Source organism: Hyperoodon ampullatus (genome assembly GCF_949752795.1).
Source record: "Hyperoodon ampullatus genome assembly, chromosome: 8".
Taxonomy (NCBI): domain Eukaryota; kingdom Metazoa; phylum Chordata; class Mammalia; order Artiodactyla; family Ziphiidae; genus Hyperoodon; species Hyperoodon ampullatus.
Genome location: NC_136921.1, coordinates 77,087,260 through 77,114,333, shown reverse-complemented (window position 1 = coordinate 77,114,333; position 27,074 = coordinate 77,087,260). Strand labels below are relative to the sequence as shown.

At 38.5% G+C, this 27,074-nt stretch overlaps 1 protein-coding gene across 5 annotated transcripts in view; it reads right to left on the bottom strand.

The window, feature by feature from the left end:
- Positions 1 to 16,329: 16,329 nt before the first annotated feature.
- The window catches only part of TANK (TRAF family member associated NFKB activator), a gene marked incomplete at both ends in the record, with an annotated part of 75,682 nt that continues 64,937 nt past the window's right edge, over positions 16,330 to 27,074 (bottom strand). For 4 of the 5 annotated variants that reach the window (XM_079710221.1, XM_079710224.1, XM_079710225.1 and 1 more), the window contains 4 exons: positions 16,330 to 16,506; positions 19,935 to 20,515; positions 26,019 to 26,134; positions 26,780 to 26,856. In XM_079710221.1, coding sequence (XP_079566347.1) covers positions 16,330 to 16,506; positions 19,935 to 20,515; positions 26,019 to 26,134; positions 26,780 to 26,856 — 951 coding nt within the window. Of the gene's footprint in view, positions 16,507 to 18,409; positions 18,662 to 19,934; positions 20,516 to 26,018; positions 26,135 to 26,779; positions 26,857 to 27,074 lie in introns of those variants that run through there. The other variant, XM_079710223.1, reaches the window with a different exon arrangement.

The window sequence follows — 27,074 nt, the reverse complement described above, 5'->3', positions numbered from 1 at the left end:
TATGATATATTTTAAGTGAAAAGTGTAGCTCATGTGTCCTAGTTATTTTAAACATATGTTAGTGCATAGGAAAATATGCTGTAAGGATATACTCTAAAAAATTAACAGTGGTTCTCTCTCTAACTGGCTAAGTTATGAGTGATTTTATTTCATTATATTAATTTTCCATAATTGCCAAAATAAACACTTACTAGTTTTATAATCAGAAGTAATGTTACAAAAATAAGATACGTTAAACAATTATTGAAGATGTAGACATTGAAATTTATGTTTTTCCTCAAGAGACTGGTGGTTTTGGGTTGCTTTGTGTTGTTTAGGAATGATCCGAGGCCAGCTTCTAGGCATTTCATTGAAAAAAAATCAAATAAAGCATTATAATAAAATTATATGTTGATTTTGTAAAAAATAGGAATCTTTTTTTCAGAGGTAAAATATATTTTCAAATTAGTATAATTAAAAGAATTCAATTAGCATTATATGCCTTTAAATAAAGATTAAGTGGCTCTCCCTTAAATTATATTATGTAATTCAGCTTCATTTTTTAACTAGTGGGAACACAAATAAGTATAATTTTATAATTTGACAGTAGCAGATCATTTTTTAAATAAAAAATGTCTAAATATTTTTCCATATACTATCGCTAGAGAACAAGTCATACCATAAAATATGGCAAATAACTTCTAGGAAAAGTCTTCATTTGTTCTTTCCAGAAATTGCTGACAACTGATTTTGTGACAAGCATATGTACATATATTATACTGAAAATAAAATTAATGTAAACTTAATGAAATATTGAAATTATGAAGGGCAAAGCACTTGATAGTTAAAACTTCATAGTTAAAACGACCCATTCTTGCTCATATACCCTTTCATTTTCTATTTATGTTAATAAAACAAACTTTGCACAATCCTCAAATGACAAATTAATATAGACTCCCAAATAGCAAATACTGTGCATTTGCTATTGTGTAATTTGGCTGGCAGTATGATAAGCAACAACCTGAATGACAGGTAAATAGGAGGGGGTAAATTCCAAGCACTTTCTGAATGAGAAGTGCAACTCATTTTCCATAACCCAGATGCCTTTTTAACACATCAATGCATTCTCCATCTGAAAACTGGTGTTGGTCCCAAAGGAGAAAACACTGCCCTCCAGTGGTCTTCACTGGAAAAATGGAAATAGTTTCAGGTACCATGACTGCAGCATTTACGTAAAACATTGTGAATATTTATCCAGTCTCATCTCTGGCTATATTTCTTAAGCTGAAGCCTATGTCTACAACCGAGCATAAGGACAAAACATCCAAAGTAAATTCTAATATATAGGTAGTTACTCTAGTTAAATAGAAATATTAACTAGGAGGAATAATTGTGGCATATGATCGCCAAAGCTGACCATTTATATGACTATCACAATTGGATTATGTTAGTCACCTATAGCTTCTCACTTCCCAGATAAGGGAGAAGAGATTTCATCTCTATGTTTCCCTTGTTGGCCAATTTTTTAGCTAAAAGACATTTAAAATTGTACAGCAGGCAGAACCCCAGGGGACCGAACAGTGTTCCAACATCCTTAAAGGCTTCCCATCACTTGAAAAACCAAATTCTTCCTCCTGTTTCTTAAACTAACCAAAGTAGGCAAAAGCAATTTTGAAAAGTCTTTGTGTCTAGCATTGGAACTTTCTCATATTTCACACCATTATATAAATGTCACTCTAACCTATATGTATCACAAATGCTACGCTAAATTAGGGCCAAATTTGCAACCTAGTTTAACTGGGTTTCCTCTTTTTGCAAATGCAGTTTTTGTGTCTGCATTTAGCAATGCATAGAAAACTGTCCGTGTAGCTAACTGCTTCGAATTGCTAAATTTGAGGATGGATGTGTAGATTGCCTGAGTCTTTATGCATGTGCCAAAGCAATCCTGTTCCTAGTCATATAAAGACTTCCCAATCAGATGGACCTTGACTACACTGCTACATTCTTGAACTACTTCATTGACTCTCTTTGATTTAGTAAAGGAAAAATGGAATTTTAAGAGGAGAGAGATGGTTTTCTACCCTCCATGCCTCTATCCTTCAGATATCAGAATGGAAGTGCCTTACATGACGAGAGTGCAGAATTGAGGGTTCCACGGCCATAGGGGCTCATCCACTACTAGCTATTTGATTTAAACTTAGCCTCATTTTCCTCATCAGTAAAATAATAATGCTTGTCTCATAAGGTGGTTATTACGATTGAATGAGGAAATGTATGTGAAGTACCTAGCACAGAGAACCAAGAAATTATTATTATTCTATCACCATAATTTCCTAGACTATTAATCCAATGGCCAAGTAGATTACCTAGAGGCATGATTTTCTAAAAATATTATTCTCTTAGCACGTTGAGTAAAGGCTCCTCATTCAGTTTATTATATAGAGTCCTCCAGATAGATTCTTCAAAACAAATACCCTGTGCTAAGATAAAATATTTTAGCATCATGTTCAAATATAGCACCTTTAAATATGAAGTTTTTCTTCTTTTCACTCGCACAGAAGGTGGTGTCTATTATATATTCACCTGGATTCACAAAGTGCTTTAGAGTTAAAAAAAAAAAAGTCAAACATAAAACCTATAATTATTATGAAGGTGGTATAGGAATTAGACATATCTGGGTATATCGTAGTGAATTATAATGTTTCTGGGCTTGAGAATATAGAGTTCCACAACCATGCCCATTCTGGTTATTTAACTCAACTGAGAAAATATACACTTCAGAAAGAAATATTGCTTTCTTTCAGAGATTAATGCACTTTCCTTTAAGATGAAGAAAAACCTACAGACACATTTTAATAAGACTTCTCACTGGCTGTTGTAAAGAGTTTTTACTGAGCCGTGGTCCCACATCTCCATCTCCTCCCACTGTGCACACCTGCAGCATTAGAAAACAGGATTTCTATCTGGAGAAATTAATTGAGTGCTGTCCTCACTGTACATGACATCTCACCAATCATCTCATGATGCTCTGTCAACGTAGAATTTTGATTAATCAATATAGCTCTTATAATGCAAATTGTTTGTGATTTAAAATAGTAGGATATATTGAATGGAGAATACAGTGATTTAATAAATATTTTATATTTATCAAACTCAGAAAATTTTGAGATGAAGTTTCGTTTAAAGATGGAGCAAAGTAAGTACAGCTAGATATTGCAATAGTGTATATGTGTTACACTGAAGCCCATGTATAAGCTTGATCTGTATATCAATAAATGCAAAGAAAATAAACTTTGGTTAAAACAGTTATAGCTAATCTAAATTAATCTCGAAATTCGACAATGAAACATATGAATTTGTGACAAACATCCTGAATTTTTAAAAATGCGTCATATTTGTAACATTATCAAAATAATCTAAAGTCAGAACACTTTTTCTGGGTATAATTATATAATTATTATAATTCTCTACCTTAACAGATGACAGTTTTAGAAAACTCTAAGTACAGTTTCTAGTATATGTACTAAAATAAAATGTAACAGATAGACAACTCATCATAGTATAAGTAACACATTCAAATTTAGTAATTTATTTTCCAGGTGGAAACCAGGCTTCTTGGAAGACTTCAAACTATGCCAAATGGTCTGATTTTACCATAGAGGTACGCACTAAAGGACTAAATTTACTTCTGTGTAATTTTTGTTAACTACATTTTACATGCAAATGTCTATACAACCATGTTAATGAAGTTATGGAGAAGGAAAGAAAGTTGGCATTCCCATTGTTCTGTTTTATTCAAAAGCAACTTGTCAATTGACTATATATCATTTTAAACTAGTTTTCATTTAGTCATAAGAAAACAGAAAAGTCTAAGAATGCATTCTAATTGGATCACAAGTCAAGAAAAATAATACTTATGAATAGAATTTAGGCTTGATAATTTTTCTCCTATACCTTATAATCTTCAGAACACAGGATACTTTTATTGGAATCAGACCAAAAAAGTTCTGTTAATCATAAACATTTAGAAAAGTGCAATCTACCGACCCAGAGGAAAGGAGTTTTGTGCTTCTAAGGGCTAAAAATTTTCTGTACCCCAAATGGGATTGGTTGTTGAATTGACTGTTATCCAAAATTTTTTTCCAAGTAGTGTAAACAAACATATTTAAATTCCACATGAGTGAAATTCCTATTAAAAATTTGATATTCAAACTTCCAAGCGTTAATAATCCAAAACTTGCCTCAGATTATAAAAGAAGTGTTTCCAGGGTGTAAGAAAAAGAATGTTTTTAAGCTAAAGGCACACTTGATTTGCAGTAAAACTGAAAGTACTAATGCCAGAAGCATAGGTGATAGAATGATAAAAAGGCAGAAATAATGGTCGCAATTCTGCATTTATGGTACATGTTACAGCTAGGACTGTATCTCACCCTGAGACATCTTGAAAATAAAGCAAAATAAAACCTACTTCACCCTTACACACTGAAGGGAATCAGGATCCTGACCCAAATTTCAAACTCCCGGAACTTGGAAATATCTGTAAAACCCCCAACACCAACATTTCTGAAACCTGCCACATCCCAGAAAGAGGCAGATCTTCAACCATGGAAATATGACTATTAAGAATTCACAGATTATCTGAAACATTTGCTAATCACCCCACCCCCGTGCTAGAGAGAAAGGCTCAAAGCACTGGGAAAAGCCTGCTGTGAAAACGCCAGGCCCTTCTTGGGGCTTAGGTTGTCAACCTATTCCCAGCCACAGCTATTGTGTGACTGTATCAGGGGAAACAGAGTACTTGTGTGTGAGAATTGGGGTGCAGTGGGGGGACCAGAATGTTAAGAAATTTAACAAATTCATACGATTTTTTTCTTTAAACATTTGAGAGTGTTGTGTTTATACATGCTGGGCAACATAAACCATAAATCTTGCTGGATTTCTGCAAACTGCTGCGTGAAGCCCACAAACGGCATTCCTGTCAATGGGAGGAAGAGACAGACAGAAATCAAGACACAGACAGGCAGCACCCCAGGACGTGAAGCCTGCTCCCACTGCAAGCTGTAGTGGAAAGAGATGATGACATCCAGAACAAAATGTCTTTTCCACGAGGATGCTAAAGCTCTTGCTTTGTGTTCTCTGTGCAGAGAAAGAATGATCAGTGGAAAGGGCTTCATTTCCACCCTTTTCTGGAATCAAAATATAAGGGGTTTTAGTTATTTTTAAACTTCTTCCTTTAGAGTCTATTGTTATGTTCCACAAAACAGACAAAACTCAGCAAGACAACAAAGACTTGATCTGTAGGAGAAAAGGTAATACAGAGCAAGTCCTCTCCAGAGGGTAATTAATCCTTAGTCATTCATCCTAGAAGTCCCAGTTACAGTTAAGGTTAATGTTCAGGTAGCTTCTTTCCATTTTCTTAAAAAAATTTTTTTAAACATTTTTTTTTTTGCAGAATGTTATACTATTAATTGCCAATTTGCATATGTGTGCAGCTGCTGTTTTGGCTCTGAACTCAATCCGATAAGCTTGCTGGAGGTATCGCAGAGCACTTGGCAGCTTTCCTATTTGAAAAGAAAGCCTCTCCCCACTACAGAACAGCTGATCGTCTATCAGCGATAGACCCTGATGGCGTGAATTACAATTACACTACTTTTCACACTAAATCTGGGTGATAGCTACTTGGAAAGAAGTTTCATCATTTTTTACCACAAACTGGAAAAAGAATTACATGGTCATGCTGTGCTTTTAAAGGCAGTTTGGTTCACTTTTGTCTATTTAACACCTAATTCCAAGAAGTCCATAGGCATCCAGATATCTGAATGGCGCGTAATGAATTCACTGTTTAGATGGAAGATTTAAAAAATCTACCTCAAATTACATTTATTAACAAGGCGACCAGGAAGTGTTAAAGTTGTTAGACGCTTCATTTATTAAATAATTTGTGGGTATTTTCAGTTGTCATATCTAGAGTCATGGGGTTTGCTTATTTTTTTTTAATTAGCAATCCAAAACAATGCTACTGCAATTTAACAATTCATCACATAATCTTGGGCTCTTCAGTTCTGCTGTTAATGTTAGATAATTCAGATGGTTATTTTGATCTGTTTATAAATGATTTGGGTTGCACTGTGTTGTGAGGGGGCTGCAGCAGCCCAGGCAAGTCTTTCTCATCCTCCTTGCATTGCTCAGGGTAGCTGAGGGGCCTTCCCAAAATGCGTTTGGGGAGTTTAGCGTCTAGCAGGAGGAAACCAGGGATGGGGGCAGGGAACACTAAAATAACTGGATTTAGTATCATTACTAAACTTCTTTATTAATTTACATTCCCTGTCTGCTTGGAAAACTGAGGAAAGACCTCTTTGCCAAAGTGCCGTCTTATCAGATGCAAAGTGCATGTCTCTCGTTTCCTGGGAGGCTAGAAAGTCCTTTCTTCCCTCTCCTTGCCAGAACAACCCAATCATCAGAGAATCTAAGAAGCCCCCAAACATCCCTCTTCTTCTCAGTCTCCCCTCAAATCTCTTCCCCTCCCATCTGACATTTAACTCCATTTGTTTAAAGTAAACGCCCGCCCGCCCCCCCCCAAAAGGAGTTAAACCCACCTCAAGCATCAGAAGTGGAACACACTCATCCTGACGTAGTGAACCTAAGAGAAAAATAGATTTTGTTTTCCTTTTTTAGTCGCTAGCTTTATTAGATTTCTCACTCTCACAGATTATCCGAAGATTACCCATTGATTGATCGCCCATAGAGCTGCATTTGGTGTAAAGAAAAAACTCACAGCTTTATTGGCTCCCAGGAGACAAAACAAACAGAACAAGATATTCATATTAATGCAAACAATGCAACAAATGAGGGGAAGAAACGCCCGGCTGAAGCGAGTCGTCGAGCGGCCGACCGGGCCGGGAAGGGCGGGGCGGGGGGCTGAGGGTTCCGGGCGCCCCCAGCCGTCGGTGCCCGCGTCGCCCGCCGCCCACAGGGGCCGCGGGGCCAGGCGCCCGGCTCCAGGCCTCGCGGGCCCGGGCAGGCCCCGGGCGGCGAGATAAGGCTTCCAGGCCGGGCCTCCGGAAGGGCCTGCGCGGGCCCTCACCCCTTCCCGGGGCGGGCCTGGAAGGACCTAGAGCTCCTGGCTCCTCTCCCTTCCCTTCTTCCCGACGCTTCTAAGGGCCCAATTCCCGAGTCTCAGTTTCCCTTGGCACCTGGGTCAGAGGTTGGAGTGAAGAATTCCCGCTGCGCCTCCTCGCCCACCTGGGCAGCCCGGAAGGAGAGGTTAGCAAGACTCCAGAAAACCCAGGGGCAGGGAGGAAGCCAGGCAATACGCGCCCTCTCTCCCTTTGAAAAGCTCACCTTATGCTGGAGGAGACTAGATCAACACACACGCGTTTCGACACAACGCAAAACATTGTAAAATCAAAAGCGAGGAGAGCAGTGTGTACAGCAAAGCCTGAGAGCTATTTTAGAGGCACCGAAACTCTCCTTGTGGAATGAGAAAGGAAGAAAGAAAATTCCGGGCACAATAGGGGTATTTGCTCTACCCCTAATTCCCTACCCCCCACCATGTACAAAAAAGCAAAAAAGTACGGGAAAATCTGTTAGGTAAGATTTGACTTCACATCTTTTTAGTCAACAAGATATTACAAATAGGGGTGCATAGGGCATACTTAATGTAAAAAAATTATTTGCTGTTTATCTAAAATTCAGATTTAACTGGGCATCCTGTATTTTTACTTGCTAAACCGGGCAATCTTAACTAAAAAATACTTTATCGAGGAAAACTGTACGAGAAGCAAGGCTCTTTCTCCGATGTGTATTAATCAGGAGATTCGGGACATTTTTAATGGGACTTTGCCTTGGAGAGGAAATGAATCATCCCCACAGCACACTTTCCCAAGGACATGGTGGGGTGGAAGAGGATGAAATGACTGAAACACTTGGAAACGTCCTTATATTTTGGAGGAAATGGCAGAGTTTTTTGACTCTTGTTGACTCTTCTTATCTGGACAATGGACCAGTGTCCCTTCCCTGAGGCTGGCTCCTTTCCAGGCCAGTCCAGGGTACCATAGCACCGCCTAGAAGTGGAGTGTCACTTACAGTGGCACTCCCATATTGGGATTGTGTATTTTTTTCTAACTCTTACTATAGAGCCACATTACTCCTTGGTATTAATTGTATTTCGAAGGAAACTAAGTTGGGACTTGACAACTTTAAAGATGGCAGGGTGGAGCAAAATCTGCTTTGAAATTTATCAAGCATTCTAACCTACAAGTAGATCTTATCCAGGCCTTGCCTCCTAGATGCTGAAGGAAAAGACTTTCAAAATGCCAGTGGTAAAACCTCAGGATATTGGAGTGAGTGTGTGTCTGTGTGAGAGAGAGAGAAAGTGTGTGTTTAAGTGTGTCACAAAGCTGCTTAGCAGAGGAAGCCTGCTGCTTGCATTTCTTCCTCAGTCCTGGTTGGAGAGAGCTTTTTCAAGGAAGCTTTATCACCCTTATTGATACTTTGGATTCCTAGTGAGCTTGCCTTCCTTTTAAGCCAGTTGCTTGAAGTTGTATGAATACACCCACACAGGATGCCCCTTTCTTGCTGGCAATTAGTGCTATTTAACAACTGCAAACGGAGAAACTATTTGTCTAATGAGAGCTGTTTTCAGTGTTGATTCACCAGCACTCTAGCGAAGACAGTGTAAAGCTGAGACCTCCTGGTGAGTCTCAGGTCCATCAAGACAAGTGAAGGCCACCTCTTGAAGAAAATGAAGTCTCTGTTTGCTTTAGAGAATGTTTTAGTTCCAGACTAATAGTTTTAGAAAATATATAGGCTCACTTCCAGTTCATACTGGTTTACTTTTTTTTCTTCCCCATACAAACTATAACCTTTGATTGAGAATTTGGATTATTAAACGGTTAGCATTGTGGTTTGGGTGTCACGGTGAGGTTTTAACCCCATGCTTTAGAGGTACAAATCCTTTTTACCTTCTCTCCTACCTCAGATTGTGTCTCACGCTGCAAAATACATTCCAACACTTGCTGTTTGTTCATTGGAGCAGGCATGAGGTATCTCAACACTCAGTTCGCTAAGATGCTTCCTCTCCCAGCAGACACGTTCTGGGGCCCTGTGTTAGGGTGGTGATAAATTGATAATCCCCCTATAGTAAGTACACCCCATCCCATGGTCAGGGAATGTCAGGCTCCCTACTGTCTCTGTGGTTTAGCATAATGGGTAGTATCTTTGTGTACAAAAGATTCCAGATATAAGGTAATTTAAGCGTCCTATGAAGTCAAGTACAAAGCCAATGAAAAAGTATATCTTTTTTGAGGTAAAGGATTATTATGGGAAAAATAGTGGACTGAAATGCAGGAGAGCTTGAGCTGGGTTCTAGCTTTCTGAGTGGGTTTGAAGGACTCATTCATTCTCTTTAGACACAGCTTTGTTTTGCTGTTTTCTGGGTTGGTTTTTTTTCTTTTGGTCCACACAAAAAGAAAGTTGGATTAGGCAATCTATAAGATTTTATTTCTAAAACAATTATTCCTTGAATTAATAAGCAATAACTCATCTTTTGTACACTGTTTCCAAAAGATATAAGCAAGATATTTTAAAAATTTATTCATGAAACAGCCCTAAACAACAAAGAAAGCATGGGCAGACTCCAGGTTATCCGGGCATTCCAGATCCCAAGGGGATATTCAAATGAGGGAGACCAGTTCAACATCAAGGGCTTGCATAATCAGGTGCAAATACTCTGGAAAAGTGTGAGTGACTTAAAGACAAACAGCCCTGTACAGACAGGACAAAGGGATAACATGTTTGAGAACTTATACTTCAGTCCTATTTGGGAAACTTGACCTCAGAAAGAAGAGAACTGCAATAAAGCAAAAGCTAAAGTTATTTAATAAATATACGCAGCATCCTCATTCCGAATATTCTAGTGCTCGCTGCACTTTAAGTGTATGAATTCACTCTGAGACTGGAGGAAATTACCAATCTAATTGTAACTGGTTCTAGAAATGACCTAAGAGACTTGCTTCCTTATATATTATCAGTGTCATTAGGTGAAGTGTCTTTTAATTTGAGGCCCTCCTTGAACTGTAAGCTCCAACAAGCTTTCGCTAAACAGACTTCATTCACATTCTGAATCAGGTTTTTGTCTCACACATATTAACTTTTACAAAACAGAAAGAAACAATAGAGCTTATTAGGAAAAACTTGTTTTGAATAGTAAATTAAGCATAATGGAAATAGGCACATGTTTTAGCACGGTTTCCCCCCCACCTTTTTACCAATTGAGCATTTACATCTTTTTCAAAGTGCTGTGATTTTCCCCTTAAGTCTTAAGCTGGCACCACACACTTTCAATAAATGAGACTTAACATCACTTGTATTTACTGAGAGTAATCATTGTAATACTGTGGATTCCAAATGCACAGCCTTCCCTAAAAAGAGTTTTAAGTAGTCACCCCTAAACTGTATTAATCAAATCATTGTGGCATTCTAAGAATACAAAGAACTACCTAATTTCAAAGACAGTGTAAAATCAACCGTCAGTTTTGACTAGATTCAAATGATGCCCTGTTCTTGAGACTGGACACCTGTACATTCAGAGGTACACCTGACTACATGGTTTGTTATTGAGAGATATGTCCCAGGTGGAGGCACTTTCAAAGCCAATATATTTTCTTTATAACTGGTGTCAAATTGATGTATATATTAAAAAATCTTGGAAAATGATCTAAAAAAGGAAGTAACAGCCCAATGAGCCATATGTTCAGGGAACCTAACAGGTTTCCATTGGGACCAAATTTCACTTCACCTTTTTGTCCTTATGTGCAAATAAAAACTTATCTGTAAATACACCATTAAAACAATCATGCAAATTTGTGAAGTCTATAGACTGAGAAGAAATTACACTAAATCCATAATAACCAAGTTGTTGGAAGGTAAAGGATTTGATTATATATTAGAAATACATAACACAACATGGAATTGAACTAAATTTATTTGAACTTATAGGTTTACCACATCAGAGAGAGACACTTTGCTTACACAGAATTGGTTAATGGAGAAAAGGCTGATGAATAGTTAATAAATTGCTTAATTTTGATGCTGATGGAGCATCTGAATCTCCAAGTTTACATTAAGAAATGTAAAGTTAATTTTTTTTTTCTTCTGTTAGATAGGTTGATATTTTAACAGACTGAGATGCCAGGGAATTTTCCAAATGCCAGCTAATACTCTAGCACTAAAAAGTCTGTGATGTACTAAGGGCAGAGAGGCCTACTTAGTGGTTCTCCCAAAAGTGGAAACCAAAAAGCATTAACATTTATTTACACACAATTCTTTATACAACTCCTTTTAAGAATTTTCAATTTTAAAACTTTTAAACATTCTGTATGATTTCAGTAGATCCTAACAATTTTGCATTCAGCTATTGTATTGGTATGCCTGGGCATATTCTAAAAGGAAAAATTATTCACTCTGTGTGTTTGTGTAGTTTTTCATAGGACTAGGTCAGGGATGAAGACAGAAAATACCAAAATTTACTCAGGTCATTTTATTTTTTGTGTTGTACTTTTGTTATGAAACATTTCAAACAGAGAAGGGTAGAGAGTAATATAAATGAAACCGTCATATATATATATATATATATATATATATATATATATATATGACAGTTTTATCAAACTTTCACATTTTATATTGATTTTTTTAAACAAACAGTTGTGTGTGAAGTTATGCAATGGTAAAGGTCAGCAGAACAAAAATTATACTGCATGGTTACCTTTCAACTGCTTTCCTTTTCCATGTCTGGCTTGAGGGAAGGAAGTCTTATTATGTTAATTTAGACACCTGGTTAACTAAATAGTACGGAACACACGTTAGAAGAAACTGCATTCTCCTTCAGTCCAAATTCCTACCAGTTCTCTGTAGCTGTGTTTCACTTAACCTACGTAAGCCATAAGAACGTCCATGTTTCAATGATTTTTAATCTCTAAGGGTAGTTTATGTAAATCTGTAGTAGTAAAAACGTACGAACAAAAGTGTATTTTAAGCAAAAGCTCAACAATCAGCTTTTAAATTCAAAAAGTAGACAGAACCTCAGGTCCCGGGCCTGCCTCAACAGGTATAAGGAGACCTTTTCCAGCAGAGACTCAGGTTCTGGTGGATTGTCTGTCCAGGGGCAGCCACGGCCCTGCGGTTTTGACCAGCTTTCCCAAGGCCAGAACGCGGAGCGGAACATTCAGGCGGGGAGCCGGGCTGCCGGAGATGCCCCGGCCCGGTCCTGCCTCTGGTCACCGCGGCGGAGGGCGCCGGTGGCCGGTTTCTTAAAGGCTTTCTTTCCCCCCGCAACGACTGAATGGTATGATCTCCGGGGGTCCGGAAGCCCCTTAGTCTAGTCTTGGGGTCAGGAGGTCAAGCCTTGGAAGCACAACGAACGCTCAGGCCCTGTATTTGTCTTCCTCTCGGTGCTTACTAAACCGTGTAAGTCCAGTTGGGGCCTGGCTGGCGAGGGGACGTTGCTGAGGTCTGCGGGGCTCGACCCGGGAGACTCTGCCGGCGGTGACCTCGCCCGCGACCGGCGAGGCTGCTCGGGGCGGCGGCGGCGCTGGGGCTGGGTCGGGGGGCCTGCCGTCGGTCCGGGGACCTTTTCCGCCTTCCTGGCCCCGACTCTCTTCCCACCCCTCGCCCTTCCTGACTTCGCCTGGCTTCCCACTCGCTGCCCACCGCGTTCAATTCACCAGCAGAAAGCGGTGGGCGCGAGAATGCAGGTTCCCCGGCCTCTCCTCCAAGACCCACTCTCAAGAGGCGCGCGGGGAGCGGGCCGGCCCTCGGAGCACCGCGCGGGGCAGCGCTCGCCAGCGGCTCGCCAGCGGCCCGGACCCCGGAGGGCGCCCGCGGGGGGCAGCGCGGGGGCTGCCGGGCCGTGGTGGACGCGGTGGCCCGGCCCGGGCTCCACTTGCCAGCGGCGGGAAGGACGCGCGGGAAAGAGAGGGAGCAGGAAGCGGGTGGCGGCGGCGGCGGGCCCGCTGGAAAGGAGGGAGCGCCGCAGGCGGGAGGGGGAGCGCGGAGGAGGGAGGCCGGGAGAAAGGAGGGAGCGCGGCAGGCAGGAGGAGGGAGGGCTGATTAGCATGCAGCAGCGCTCGCGCGCCCGGCTCCATTGTTTTAACACCTCCCCTCTCCTCCGCGCCAATCTGTCACCGTTCAGCAGGCGAACGCTGCTGCCTCAAATGCTGCTCTTCTCAAATGAGACGGATAATTAGTTGCCCCGCACGAATGCCGCACTCTTCTCACCCCTGATTGCTATCACCTTCTTGCTCCTGGCAGTTTTGACACCTCGTAATCAGCCTGCTGCTTTTCTCTTTTCTTCCCGACTTCTGCTTCCCTCCCCCCCTTTCCGTCCTAGTTATTTATTTATTTATTTATTTATTTATTTATTTATTATTATTTTAAATGCAATTCTGGTTCCTATTTGGACGAGGCCTCTGCCGAGTTAACCTTCTGCGTATACATGTGTGCATATAGATGTATATATAAAATAGTGTGCGTGTGCGTGAGTCGGGGGCGGGCTTGCAGTTTTGCGGGAAACACTGCTTCCACGCGGAGAGAATTCTCTTCCCCTAAAGATATTTTTGGGAAGGGAGGAGTTGGGGAGAGGAGAGGGACGGGGGGTGGAGAGTTAGGGAGACCTCAATTAATGCTTTAAAGATCTCTTAGAAATTAACAAACTGGGGAGTCTCGGAATCTGCTGTCATAAGCGTGTTTCCCCCTCTCTCCTCTAACAAGCACTGACAGTCTAATTACTGTAGCTACAAGCAGCTGTCGAGGCAGCAGCCCGGGAGAGAAGGCGCCACCGGCTGAGCGCACCCGGCCTGCCCCTGCGCCCAGCGGAACCGCCGAAACCCGGGCTGCCTCCGGGGAGGCTGGAGAGGAGGGCAAGGCCCCGCACCCGAGAGCCCCGCGAGCAGAAGGCGGGCCTGGGAGCCAGCGGACACGCTTATCGTTTCATATTTATAAAGTCTTTACTTTGAAGGTTAAAAGATGTGAAGAAAAAAGGAGGGGACGTGGGGGAGTGGGAAGAACATCTCCCGAGCTTCCATCCACCCCTTCTCTACCTCCTCGAGCTCTCCCTCCCCCCGTGTTGGTAAAATAACCACGCAACCCGGGGCTGAGGGGGCGGGGTGAGCCAGCCTGGAGAGTAAGAAAGCAGATGTCCCCGCTGGCAGCAGCCTCAGCCTCCGGGGAAAGCTGCACCGGGGGGGGCCCTCCCGAGGACATTCACCTCCCACTTCTCAGGCATCCCGCTCACAACTGCCTCGCCTCGGCGGGGGTGGTTTTTTCAGACTCAGCGTTTCGCGTGTGAAGCTTTTTTACCTGGGAACTGTTCTTACCCGGCCACGCGTAGCAGATGCCAAGATGCAGCCCCTACACGACTCGGAACTAAGAGACAGAGGGGAGACCCGGCGGGTGCCCAACTCCACTTTTCGAGCTGCAGCCAGCACCACCTCTGCAGTGCGAGCCCGGAGCCTGTTCTCCAGGCTGCCTGTCCCTTGGCCCGAGAGGGCCTCTGTCCCTCGGAAGCCGGAGTTGGGGTAGCACTGGAACCCAATAGAAAACAAGCGTTCCCCGCTTACTAAAAGTGGTGGAGGTGTCAAAAGGGTGGACTGGAGAAGAGTCAGTGATCCACTTCGAGTCACTTTCTGGGCCACAATTTCCTTTGGTTGTCAGCAGGCTAGTAGATGTCAACTGTGTGAGAGCAACTCTTCCTCACCTAGAAAAGAGAAGGAAAAAGAATCCCCTTTCATGAGATAGGTACAGTGGTATATTCTGGCTGGAACACGCTGGGAAGTTTTTATGTTTAATTTTGCGTGTGTGTGGGAGGAGTGAGCGAGAGGGGAGGCTGGCTGGGCGGGAGGTAGGGGGGAAGGGAAGAGACTGGGATAATTGTCTAGGCATTTCCATTCAGCCCCAGCGGCAATGAAAGAAAGATGTACAAGCCTCAGAACCCTTCACAGTGAATGCCTAATAATGGCTATGTCACCTTGGTGAGGAAGATGTCAGTGTGATGTGCTTGGCACCCTGAGAAGTCGAAGCACCACTCTCATTCTTCCACAAGTTAAGGCTCTTCACTGTGGCACAGGTGATACCTGAACAAATTGTTCCAATCCCTTATCTGAAACCCTCCAGCTTTCTACAACACTCGTTCCCAAGAAGGCTTAAATTTCTGTTTTGAGAGTTGCAAATCAGTGTTTACTTCATAAAATGGAAGCCATGCCTCGAACATTTTAAAAAATTAAGTGTGGGGTGGGGGAGGGAAGAGAAACCTAAAAGACAAGAATCATAGGGAAGAAAAATGAAAGGGAAGTCTCATTTTAAACAAAATTCTGCAACCCTCTGGATTTGGTATCCTCTTTCTTAAATATCTTCCTCTCATCATCAGGCAGGATGCTACCAATGAATTAACAAATTTCTCAACAAGAATGTGAGCATTTCTAATATAAATTAATTAATATGGATAATCCTTACAGGGTTTTAGATTTGCTCCCATTAAAGACAAATGTGTTTCTTTAGTAAGTTTAGTTTGAAAAATAATTTTAAAATTCGAAGTGATCTACTAGTTATAATAAAATGTCACCAGATCTGGTATCACCCTTCTATCAGATTACTGGAAAGAAACATGAATTTTATGAATTTCCCCCAAATGTGATTTATTTATTTATTTAAGAACAAAGAACACATTAATTATCACAACATAAGTAACTCTTAATTTTTAACTAATTTCATCATGTTGCTATACGTATAGTAAAAATTAAAACCATGTCTATTATTTTTTTTAAAAAAGTGTTTAAATAATCCTACCAGTGATCTTATCACTGAGCAACAAATGTCTTAGGTTTGGTATTTACTTAGATGTTTATCTTGTCTGCTATTCTCTATTATTGGTTTATTCAAAAAGAACACCCACAGCATAAATAATTTAATCTTTTAAATGAAAACAAGTGAAAAAAACCCTATAAACATTTGACATCACCAAATTCAATAGATCTAACTAGAAATCCAAGCAATAAGCTTAGACATTTGAAAAAAACATAAATTATTGTTATACAATTCCATAAGTCACATACATAATTTTGAATTAGGGCAATAAACACTGTAAACATGAATACAATGAATTAGTTTTGTACAGAATGATCTTTTAAAAGGTAATAAAAGAAAGTTACAATATAAGTTTAGAAAAAAATTCAAATAGCTGTGACACTGGACTTTTCAATAAATGATCTTGAGCTAAGTTTGCAATCAAGTACATAATATTACAAACCCAGAAATCATCGCATAGAACTTGATATGTCTGTTTTCAAATGCGTCTTAAGTCTCCCCATTAAAGTGTGAATTAAGATGCCGGAGGAAATCCCCCCTGGATGTAATGGATGGTGGGAAAACTGCTTGACAGAATTCACATACTCGAGGTATATGCAGTTCTGAGCCTGTGCCACTTAGTACCGATAAGTCACTGTCTTGATTAGGAAAGGGCTTCCAAACGGGCTGCAGGAAACAAATAAAAACATCTTCTGTTATTTGTATTTAAAATCAACTTGCACTGAATTTCAAATTCAAATTTTTTGAATCGGTTATGTGCGAATATATGAAATTCCCTAATATGAAAGCGAATTACCTTTCCTTTAGAATTGGCATGACTCAATTCTCTTTTTCATAAAGGGCATAATTTAACTTTAGGAATCCCTTAAAATACACATTCATGCACTTTATCTTCACACATTAAAACATCTTTCAGCTTTAACACCAGCATGTTTTAATACACGTTATCCCAACGGGTTTTGGAGTTTTGGAACAATAGTCAATAATTGAGACTTTAAAAAAATTAAATTCTATCTCTTCTATTTTATATTGGAACTTTAAGTTACAGGACCTTTATTAATACACAGCACACTAGACATGATGTGTGTGTACATGCATTTTGATCAAGAGCAATGTAATTTCGCTACTATTTATAAGCAAATACACAATGAATAAATCATATAGAAATAAGTTCTAATTTTTGAAAATTTTTTGAAAGTATGAAACAAATTCTATTGATCAGTTGTTTTTTGAAACCTCAAATATTTAATCGTTCAACAAAGTCCAACATTGGATGCATTCTTTTGACTTCTTATTTTGCTCCTGTTACAAGCACATACTTTGGCCTTCTTACCCTTTCTTGTGGCTAACTGAAGTGAAGCCTGTCAACAGTTGCCAGTTAAAGGATTATGGGAAGCATAATTCTACAGAGCTACCTCCATTACTATAAGCAACACCTACATACTCTTAACTGTACTTATTATTAAAAAATATTTAGAAGGGCCAGAAAAAGCATTTAGTTCAAGAGTAGGTGCTCAATATATGTTTGTTGACTGGAATATCTTATTTTCCTGAAATGTTGTAAACCAAATAACTTCTCAAATTTGCTTTCTTATCGTGACATATCTAAATTCTGGCACTTTGAGGAAAATCACCTCAAAATGCCAACTTAAAGAGACCCCTTTGTGTTCCTGTTACTAATATGCTTTTAAAATAACAACCTAGTTCAACTCCTGACATAGTGTTAGTTTTCATTCCCTTAACCAATCTCTTTCATCCTAGTTAACCAATCATTACATAAACAGTATATCACTAATTGAAGCATTTGGGTTTCACGACATCACTGTCTTCTTATAAACATTTTACTGGACAGCTGTGTACAGTTGATGTAAATATACAAAGTCTGTCTAAGCACCAAGATACATTCAAATATCAGTACAGAGGGTGTATAATAACACTGACTCAAATACTTTTGTGAGAAGTGGCAATTTTATTACAAAAAACAGTAATATTAAAATACATATTTGAAATCTGGAGTAAAATAATTTCCTCTCTTCCATGATAAAAGAAAAGCAGTAATAATTGTGAGTATATAACAGAGTTAACTAGATTTAAATTTTAGTGTTGGCAGTTTAAACAAAAAGTACAATTGATTAATATGCACCACTCTAATGGGAAATTGATATGGATATAAATAAAAGATTATTATGTTAAAGATACTTTAAATTAAGATCTATAAAATAGTAATAGACTCAGAAGCAATTTAGCTTCTAAATTTGATGAGCCAATCTTCTACTGCCAATTTATTTTCAAAGTCCATACTTATCCTTCTCTATTAGGAGCTATTAGTTCGGATTTGAGCTTTTCATAGAATTCAGTTGGGACCCCAATCACTGACTCAGCAAAAGTAGGAAGAAAAGAAAATCACATAGAGCAAAAATAAGCAGATATATTTTAGACTTTATTATGATAGCTGAATGTATAAAAAAAGGTGTTAAGTAGTAATGATTGAGATAAAAGTAAAAATTTGAAATATGCAACCAAAATTTCACTTCCCTTTGTTATTATCGACAACTCAAGAATTTTGTATTTCTCATAGTAGCTTTATTAAAACAAATAAAACAACAAAATGTTTTAAAAAACCCATTTTAAGAAATATCCTTTGAATCCTAAACTGTAACATGGCCTTCAAAACAAACGAATTTCTTTGCCTTTCTGCCAAAATATCAATTATCTAACCTTATGCCCCACGTCTTGTGACAGCTCAACACCAATTCTCCTGCATTTTTTAAGCTGAATACTTTTCCATCAAGTTGTAATCACATACCAGCTGTTTCCCTTGCTGTAGCCTAGAAAGCAAATGCACAATGCAGGGTGCCATCTACTGAAACATGAATGCACAGACTAGTAAAAGAACAAGCAAGAGATGTAATGGAGAAAAAAATAACAAGCATTAGAACTGATGCACTTCACAGCTCCACAGGAATTCTACTTGCAATAAATGAAATTGTTTAATCTGTTTCATTAAGTAGTAACTATAACTGTGACTATGATGTGAAATAAGGTACAATGTAGAACATAAGTGAGTTTATAATTAAAGCTTATTGTCAGAGATGCCTAGTTTTCTCCACTACTAAAATATACCACAGCTTGACTATTGCCTTCTTTGTATGCTGATTTAAAAGTCTATAACCTATGAAAGTACTTATAAAGCCAAAGGGTATTAATCAAGTTGTTGGTGTTTTTTGGTTTTTGGTAAATTAAATATCTCAAGGCAAAGAGAAATCAAACAAATGTCTGCAAGTTATATTAGACACTTTTACCAATCTGCATTTTTTATGAGCTTCTGTTTATTGTAACAATTACATATTTTCATTTGCCTTCAGGCATTAAACACCTTTTTTTTAAACTTAAAGAATCATTTTGTAATAGAACCTGAATAAAAGGGAGGGTAGGAGTGGATTGGGGTGGGGGGCTGTAAGTAGTCTGCAAGCTTTAGAAACATGAAAGTATTTGATTAGAATCATACATATGTAGAGACTGTTTAAAAAATATATTAGGCTGCAGATTAGAAACCAAAACCAAAACCAAACCCTACAGATCTACGTACTGTATAACTGAGAATGTAATAGAAGTATATTTGAAAGACAGTTCGCTTATTTTCAGAAATAGAAACATACAATGTGATTATTTACTTATAAAAAAAATCATGCATTCTTGCAAAGATAAGTATGATACAAACTTTTTGATAAAAAAATGCCACCTGCTTCACAGAATGAAATTTAATAAAGAATCCTATTATAACAATGATACCGAGTTAAAAGCTTTGAATAAGGGACTAAGCAAGAAAGTGACACACACTAGATATGGATAAGGTTTACATGTATTTTAAAATGTGCCATAAATTTTAAGGTACTTTATAATAGAGCTTCACCATATTCATCTTTTAAATTTCATGTCATTTATTACAGGACTTGGATACTTTTATTGAAAGCTTAACTTCGGCTAGTCATTAGTTTAAAAAAGGTGTCTGATAATCTGAAAGCTGCGTATCTGTGCATGCATGGCAAAATGTGTGTTCACACTTAATATATTTGTTAATGCAAAACAGTTACCTGCTGCGGTCCTCGGATAGCTTTTCCTGGGGAATCGAGTGAAGGAAAAGGTGCATCAGATGGGTCCTGAAGTGGGAATGTATTTACATATAATGCATTATGGTCTCCAGGTGGCAAACACGGAGCTCTATCCAGAGTTGTCCTGATACAAGTATTTACAAGATTTGAGGGTTTTGTTTTGTCAGTTGTTTTAAGGTTTTGTATAGCTGAAGCTATGGGGTCAATTCCCTGAATTTCAAATAAAGTTTCTTCTGTTTTGACAAAGTTTCCCGGGTTGTCTCTGGGCTCCATATTAAATTTATCCTGGCACATAGCCTCACATGAGGCAGGAACAAGGACACTGGGTCTTTCTGGAGTGCTATGTAAGAAAGTAGAGTCACTGTCCGTAGGTGGAAACTTGACATTGAATTTAGAAAGTGATTCAAAAGAGGTGTCTTCCTCATCTTGGCCCAGTCCTCTTGGTGCGACAGATGTGATGCATGGTGCACCTCTATTTATATCATCTTTTGCCTGAGGCTTAAATAGCACTTCTTGTTTATCTGTTTTATCCGTACACTGTATAGGCACAGAGCACTGTGTCTCTGCAGGGGAAAAAAAACAAAAGGAAAACAGTCGCATTTCAATCCTTCTTAAAAATCTGAACGTTCAATTAGCTTTGGATAGATGAGTATTTTTTCTACTGGCTTTTACAGCAACTGAAGACAACTCGGATTTTTTTACATTTGCTACCACCTTACACAGAAATATTAGCAGTCTTCAGTGGGTGAATTGGAACGTAGCTTATTAGTCACAGTTTAACTACTTTGTCTTTTCCTAGGTCCTTGTGCTGTAAGCCTTGCATCTTGTTCACAGTTATACTGCTCTATACTTAAAAAACATTTGCTTGTAGTGTATACATCTAAACATTTTGTCAGTAATGGAAGCTGCAACTGTGAGCTTGCTTAGACAAATAAGTTAGTAAAAGGGAAAACCCTTACCAGGCACATATATAGTATACAGGTTATGAATCTATATGAATTAGGTCATTTACTCCCCCTAATATCTCTGTGTGACAAAGTGTATCACCAATCAGCTTAGCCATTGTCTACTCTTAATACTATGTGAGGGCGTGGTGGTGGCGGGTGCTGGGAGAGAGAAGACTTGGAGGCAAAAGAAGGATGAAATTTTAGGATGCATGTTCAGAAAGCTCTATGTGAATATATGATTTTCTCTTCTTATTAGAAAAAGACCTCTGTAGATAACAGGTAGATATCAGGTAGATATCAGGTAGATACCAGGACCTCTGTAGCTCATTTATCTAGAAGCCACTTATCCAACAAATTCAGCTCTCTAGGACATAGGCAAAAGCTAGAAAGTAAACAGTGCTTTTCAAGAGTCAGGCTAAGAGCCACAAGGCCCACAGATGAATTTGGCTCTTATTCTCATTTTAGATTTATTCTAACAAGCTTGATGATGTCTCCCTAGTTCATAGCTGGTAACAAGCAGCAAACTACAAGGTATGGATATGAGTTGTTGAAAGCAGATATAGATATCAATAAGAGCTGAAAGCATGAGAGGAGACAAGAAAAACAAAAAAGCAGATATAAGAACTCAGAAAACACTACAGTCTAGTGTAGAGCCAACAAGGGCTACATTTTTCAATGCAAAAAATCAATGATCAAAGCACTCTCCATGTTGATGATACCGAGACATTAGAAAAAGCTAGATTATATTCCACAATGTTACTTCAAGAAGACAGTGAGGGACTTCCCTGGTGGTGCAGTGGTTAAGAATCCGCCTGCCAATGCAGGGGACACGGGTTCGAGCCCTGGTCCAGGAAGATCCCACATCTGTGGAGCAACTAAGTCTGTGCACCACAGCTACTAAGCCTGTGCTCTAGAGCCCTTGAGCCACAACTACTGAGCCCGCGTACCCTAGAGCCTGTGTGCCGCAGCTACTGAAGCCCACGCACTCTAGGGCCCACGTGCCGCAACTACTGAGCCCGTGTGCCACAACTACTGAAGCCCACGCGCCTAGAGCCTGTGCTCTGCAACAAGAGAAGCCACTGCAATAAGAAGCCTGCGCAGCACAACAAAGGGCAGCCCCCTCTCACCGCAACTAGAGAAAGCCTGTGGGCAGCAACGAAGACCCAACATAGCCAAAAAAAAAAAAAAAAAAGAAGACAGGTTGGAGGTTGGTAATGTGTATATTTTCATTAAATGGACAAAGGGTAAACATTTTATTTTAAACTAGCACTTTAAAAAAGTAGTCATCAGTGAAGTTACACATTAACCAGCGATGCCTATTTGAGCAGACAGGGTGACAGAGCACTGTGCACAGTGTCTGTCCAGATTTGTAGGCACTTAACAAATGTCAGTTCTCTTCCCTTCCTTTGGTCTTTGCAGTCTTGTGACACTTTGCTCTCTTTTGCCACAGCACATTCCAACACAGATGTTTTCTATTTGGACATGATAGTACAATGCCAACAGCTTCTTTGGTTCACCCTGTTATATGCCTACTAACCTCTCTTTAGTATGTACCATCTTCTCTTACTGGATTACAGCAGCCTTTGAACCACTTCCTTGCCTCTAAATTTTTCTCATATCCACTCTATTGTCTACACTGCTTTCCCCAACCCTCTCTTAGTTTTTCTAAAATACAAATCTGGTCATGTTACCTTTTTAATAAAACCTTTTCATGGATCTCCAAGACCTTCAGCCCTAAAACTCATATAAAGCTGTGCATGATTGGCCCTTTGTCACCTCTCCATGCTGTCATCTTTCACCACATCTGTTCTACTCCTTACTCCAGCTATAATGAACTTCGGTACAGTTGTCCAAACAGCCATGCTCTCTTGTCTTGGGGCCTTTGCACATGCTGTGCAGACTGCCTGAACTTCCCCCTTCCATTACTCTTTGCCTGACTCTTATTTGTCCTTCATTTCTTGGCTTAGGCATTAATTTCTCTGGATGGTTCTCTCTGGTTTCCCAAGGCCGGTTTAGTCATGTCTCTTGGGTGCCCTGAGGACTATACACTGCATTGTATTTGCAAATATACCTCTTTCTCCCATTAAAGTAGGTTTCTTGAGGTCCTAAACTATGTTTTGTTTCCCACTTATCTCCAGTACCCTGCCCAGTGCCTGCACATAGTATGCCTTCAATAAATGCATTCTGAATGAATCTGTGTTCTCCTTCCCACAGAGCCTAGCATAATAATATACATTTACTAGATAATCTGTCTGTAACTAGGAGTGGTACAGTAACTGAGACCAAGCTCAACTGCTGTCGTTTTTCCTGGTAGTAGACATAAGAGTGGCAGGAAATTCTAGGAAACAGTACTTTCTTTGTAGATTACAACACCTGAGAAGGAGGAAACACTTATCAAAATGTTCTTCAGTAGAACAGGAGAATAAAGAATCTGCTGCTGCTGCTAATGACAACTATTAACATATACAGCACTTCTATGTGCCACACACTTATAACCATTGTTTGTGCATTAATTTAGGGGTTAATTCCAGGGCTACACAGCTAATGAATGAGTGACAGATCTGGAACTGGAACCCAGGCAGCCTAGAGCCTGTGCTCTGAACCATTATGATAAATTGAACATGCTGGTTTCTACATTATAGAGAAGAGTCTCCAAAATGACAGAAATGTGCTTTGAATTTCTTTTCCAGTAGTAGATATCCCCTTTGTGAACAAAACATGGAAAACCCAAACAGGTGTAATAAAGCATATATTTTCTTTTAGTATAGCTAGCTGGCATACCTCAACACATTAAAGTAATCTTTTGAATTAATCTGTTCAAGCAATGAGAGTTACTATTTACAAAAAAAAATTTTTTTTAAATGTTAAGATTTCTAAGGTTACTAGAAATTCAAGCTCAGAAAACTTAAAAATCAAACAAGGTGCATGAAAGCACTTGTCATTCTGACACTATACGAAGAAACATAATCAGGTGAGCTAATTGTCTTTCTATTTTGTTTACTTCAAGACATGTATTCCTGCAAGGAAAAAAAAGTAAAATGAGAAAATTTTTTAGGTTTCTAAATTTTAAGTATAGGCTGTTCATTTGGATGACTTTTCAGTTTAATTACCTTGTATACTGACAAAAGAAAAGGATCTGAGGGTTGTTTTAACCTCTAGTCCTACATTCTTGTCTCCTGATCGCCACTAAAATATGATCCTACTTCATGGACCAAAGAGTACTATTTTTTTGAAGCCACAATTACTTAAACATACATTTTACCTTTGTCCTTTCTCAAGACTACTGTCATGTGGATGAGAAGCAAAATATAAAAAGAAAATATACAATTCTACTAACTCAGCAATTTATGAATTATATCTGTTTACTTAAAAGGAAAAATCAAATTTTAACAAAAAAATAACACAGGGGACAATAATGTTAAATAAACTCTTTCCAGCTGTATTATGCAAATCACATTTAAAATAGTTCTTTTCCATTTGTATTCAATGTAGTGTTCACTCTTAAAAAACCTGAATAGGCATCTTTTTCCAAAATATTTCTTTTTCTTTCTTTCCCCCTTTGATCTACTACTGTCAGAAGCATAATATTTGATATTGTGGTTTGTTTGGAGCCAGCAAAACTCGAGTCTGTAGCACAAAAGACCTAAAACATTTCAAGAATAATGTTGTATTTATTATTTGTGACACAGTTAATATAAAACATAAGAATAATGTTAGGAAGCAGTTTTAGTGGCAAGGAAATTGAAGTTAAACACTCAGTATTCTAGTTGACAGATACATACTCAGATTTAGACTTGTGCAATTTAAAAATGGTCAAAGTATTAAGCCATTGATAACGGGGTAGGTTCTTTGTGTAACAATGAATATGTCACCATTACAATGTTTTGATACTACGCTGATGTTCAAAAAAGCATGATTAATTTTAGGTACTACATCTCTATAGCTAGTAGATTTTAAATAAAGATAATTCTTTTATTGGTACTTCAGAAGTACCTAGTGTCTTTAGTCTGCACAAAAGATCAAATTCTCAAGAAAATGACAAAAATTACGGTGGAAACATTAGAGTTCCTTTTGGGGAAGCAGAGGGAAGGGAGGGGAAGAAGTAAATTATGTTTGTCTACAAAGGTTGTTTTGCTTCTCCAATAGCACACTGTATACCTTTTCTGAAAATAAAACGGTAGTAGTAAGCAAAAAAGTGAATTTACCCTATAAAATGATTTTTTAAATAGCCTAGCTATAAGAGCTGTAAGAAGTGGAAAGTGATCTTTAATTAAAGGAGTGTTAGCACTGCTGCAACATCTTTCAGAGTAAAAACTGTAAATCACAGCTCTTGGGAACTGTAGGTAGAATATCTCAAATCACAAGGGTAAAGGAGAATTTATCATTATAAACCATCAGTTTACCTTCCTTTTGTTTACAGGGGTGCATGGTAGCCAGATTCAATCCCTGGTATTTTGCTATTCATATCGAACTACTGAGGCAAATACCAGGAAGCCAGTCTGGGGTTTTAGGGAAGGGTGGAGCTTCTAAAAAACACACTGCAATATATCTGTAAAACAGATATTCCTTTTAAGTTATATTTTATACTTAATTTGTACTTTGTACCTACAACAGAACTGGTCTCGTGAAATGTGAAATGTTTATTTCTTCAATCAAATTACAAGAATCTATCCATGGTGTCCAATTAACTTTCAGGCAGAAGTTAAAAACAAACCTAATATTATAATTTTACTTAGCTCATATGTGATAGTGTAGCTTCAAGGTTGCTTACTAATATACAAATTAATGTTTAATAAGACCCCCAAATAGCAACTGAAGACTTTGAGAGATATAGCCTATATTTATTTTTCCAAGGTGGGACTTCTCATTAAGATGATCAGTAATTATGTCATTCAGTTCAATCTACATAGTGCCACATAAAATAGAGAGGGAAAAGGCCAATAATTATATAATGCAATACATTACAGAATTTAAACAGTACTTACCCATTATAAGTGGTGAGAAGCGCAAGTTATAGATCCTCAGCACTTAATAAGCATTTAGAAACATTTTCACAATCAAAAATAAATCAGTTTCAACCAATAAAATTAATATTACTGTACATTAAATCAAACCTTACCAGTTACAGTGGCTGGTACATTAAGTTTGCTTAAGTGGTCTTTTTGTGCTTTGGCTAGCATGCATATTCTATGAAATTCTTCTTTCAGATCCCGGAAAGTCTTCTCTATATAACCTCTAAAAATAAATCAACATTTTAAAATGTAAGGCTATATCTTCAAATTTTAAAAATCATGATTGAATTTACATAGCACTTTTTAATGTACCACAAAATAATTACTGAAATGTTCAAGTTAAAGAAAAATCATTTTACATTCCTAGAAAATGTTTCCTAAAACAACTTTAATATTTGGAGAGCCAGGTACAAAGTAAGTGATAAATGAAAGTTCTAATACATAAATGTAGCAAAGACTAGCACACCTACTTATTCATGTATCACACTTATGCTGGCTGTCTCATTCTTACATTAATAATTTCAGTGTATTGACTTTTTGTCCTCTGAGAACATCTTAAATAGAAAAAATTAAATATTCCTCACTTTGATAAGGTTAACATTAAGAGCCATCCATATAAAGCAATGTGGCCATAGTACTTGTTCTATTGAAACAGGAGAACTTCAGAGAATTCAGTTTTTAGACCCATCTCTGCTATTAACTGTATGACTTATTTAGGTCATTTTAACATGGAGGAGCCTTGAGTTGGTCTCTTCTAGTTTTAAAAGGCTGCTTTTTCTTACAATTGCTAAAAATGTAAAATATGTACATAAAAATATATTTCAATATTTATAATTTGTAGGGTTGGCAAAAAAGGATATAGAACTACCTTTCATGGAATAAAGGAATGCCAAGACTCCTTGGTGAAGTTTCTTTTCTTGGAGAAGAAACCTCTTGTCTTCTTACCTTAAAGATATAAAATGATTACCACTTTAAATTGCTTCTAAACTCAAATGAGAATGGGTTAACAGAAAACACAATAGAAAATTTATCTTCCTCAATGAAAAATAAGTTTAGTTAGCTTACAGATATATATATATATATATATGGTACAATAGATTTTTTTTTTCAACGAGAACATTCAGGGAAAAAGGAAAATGAAAGTAGAAAAATAAGATGAAGAC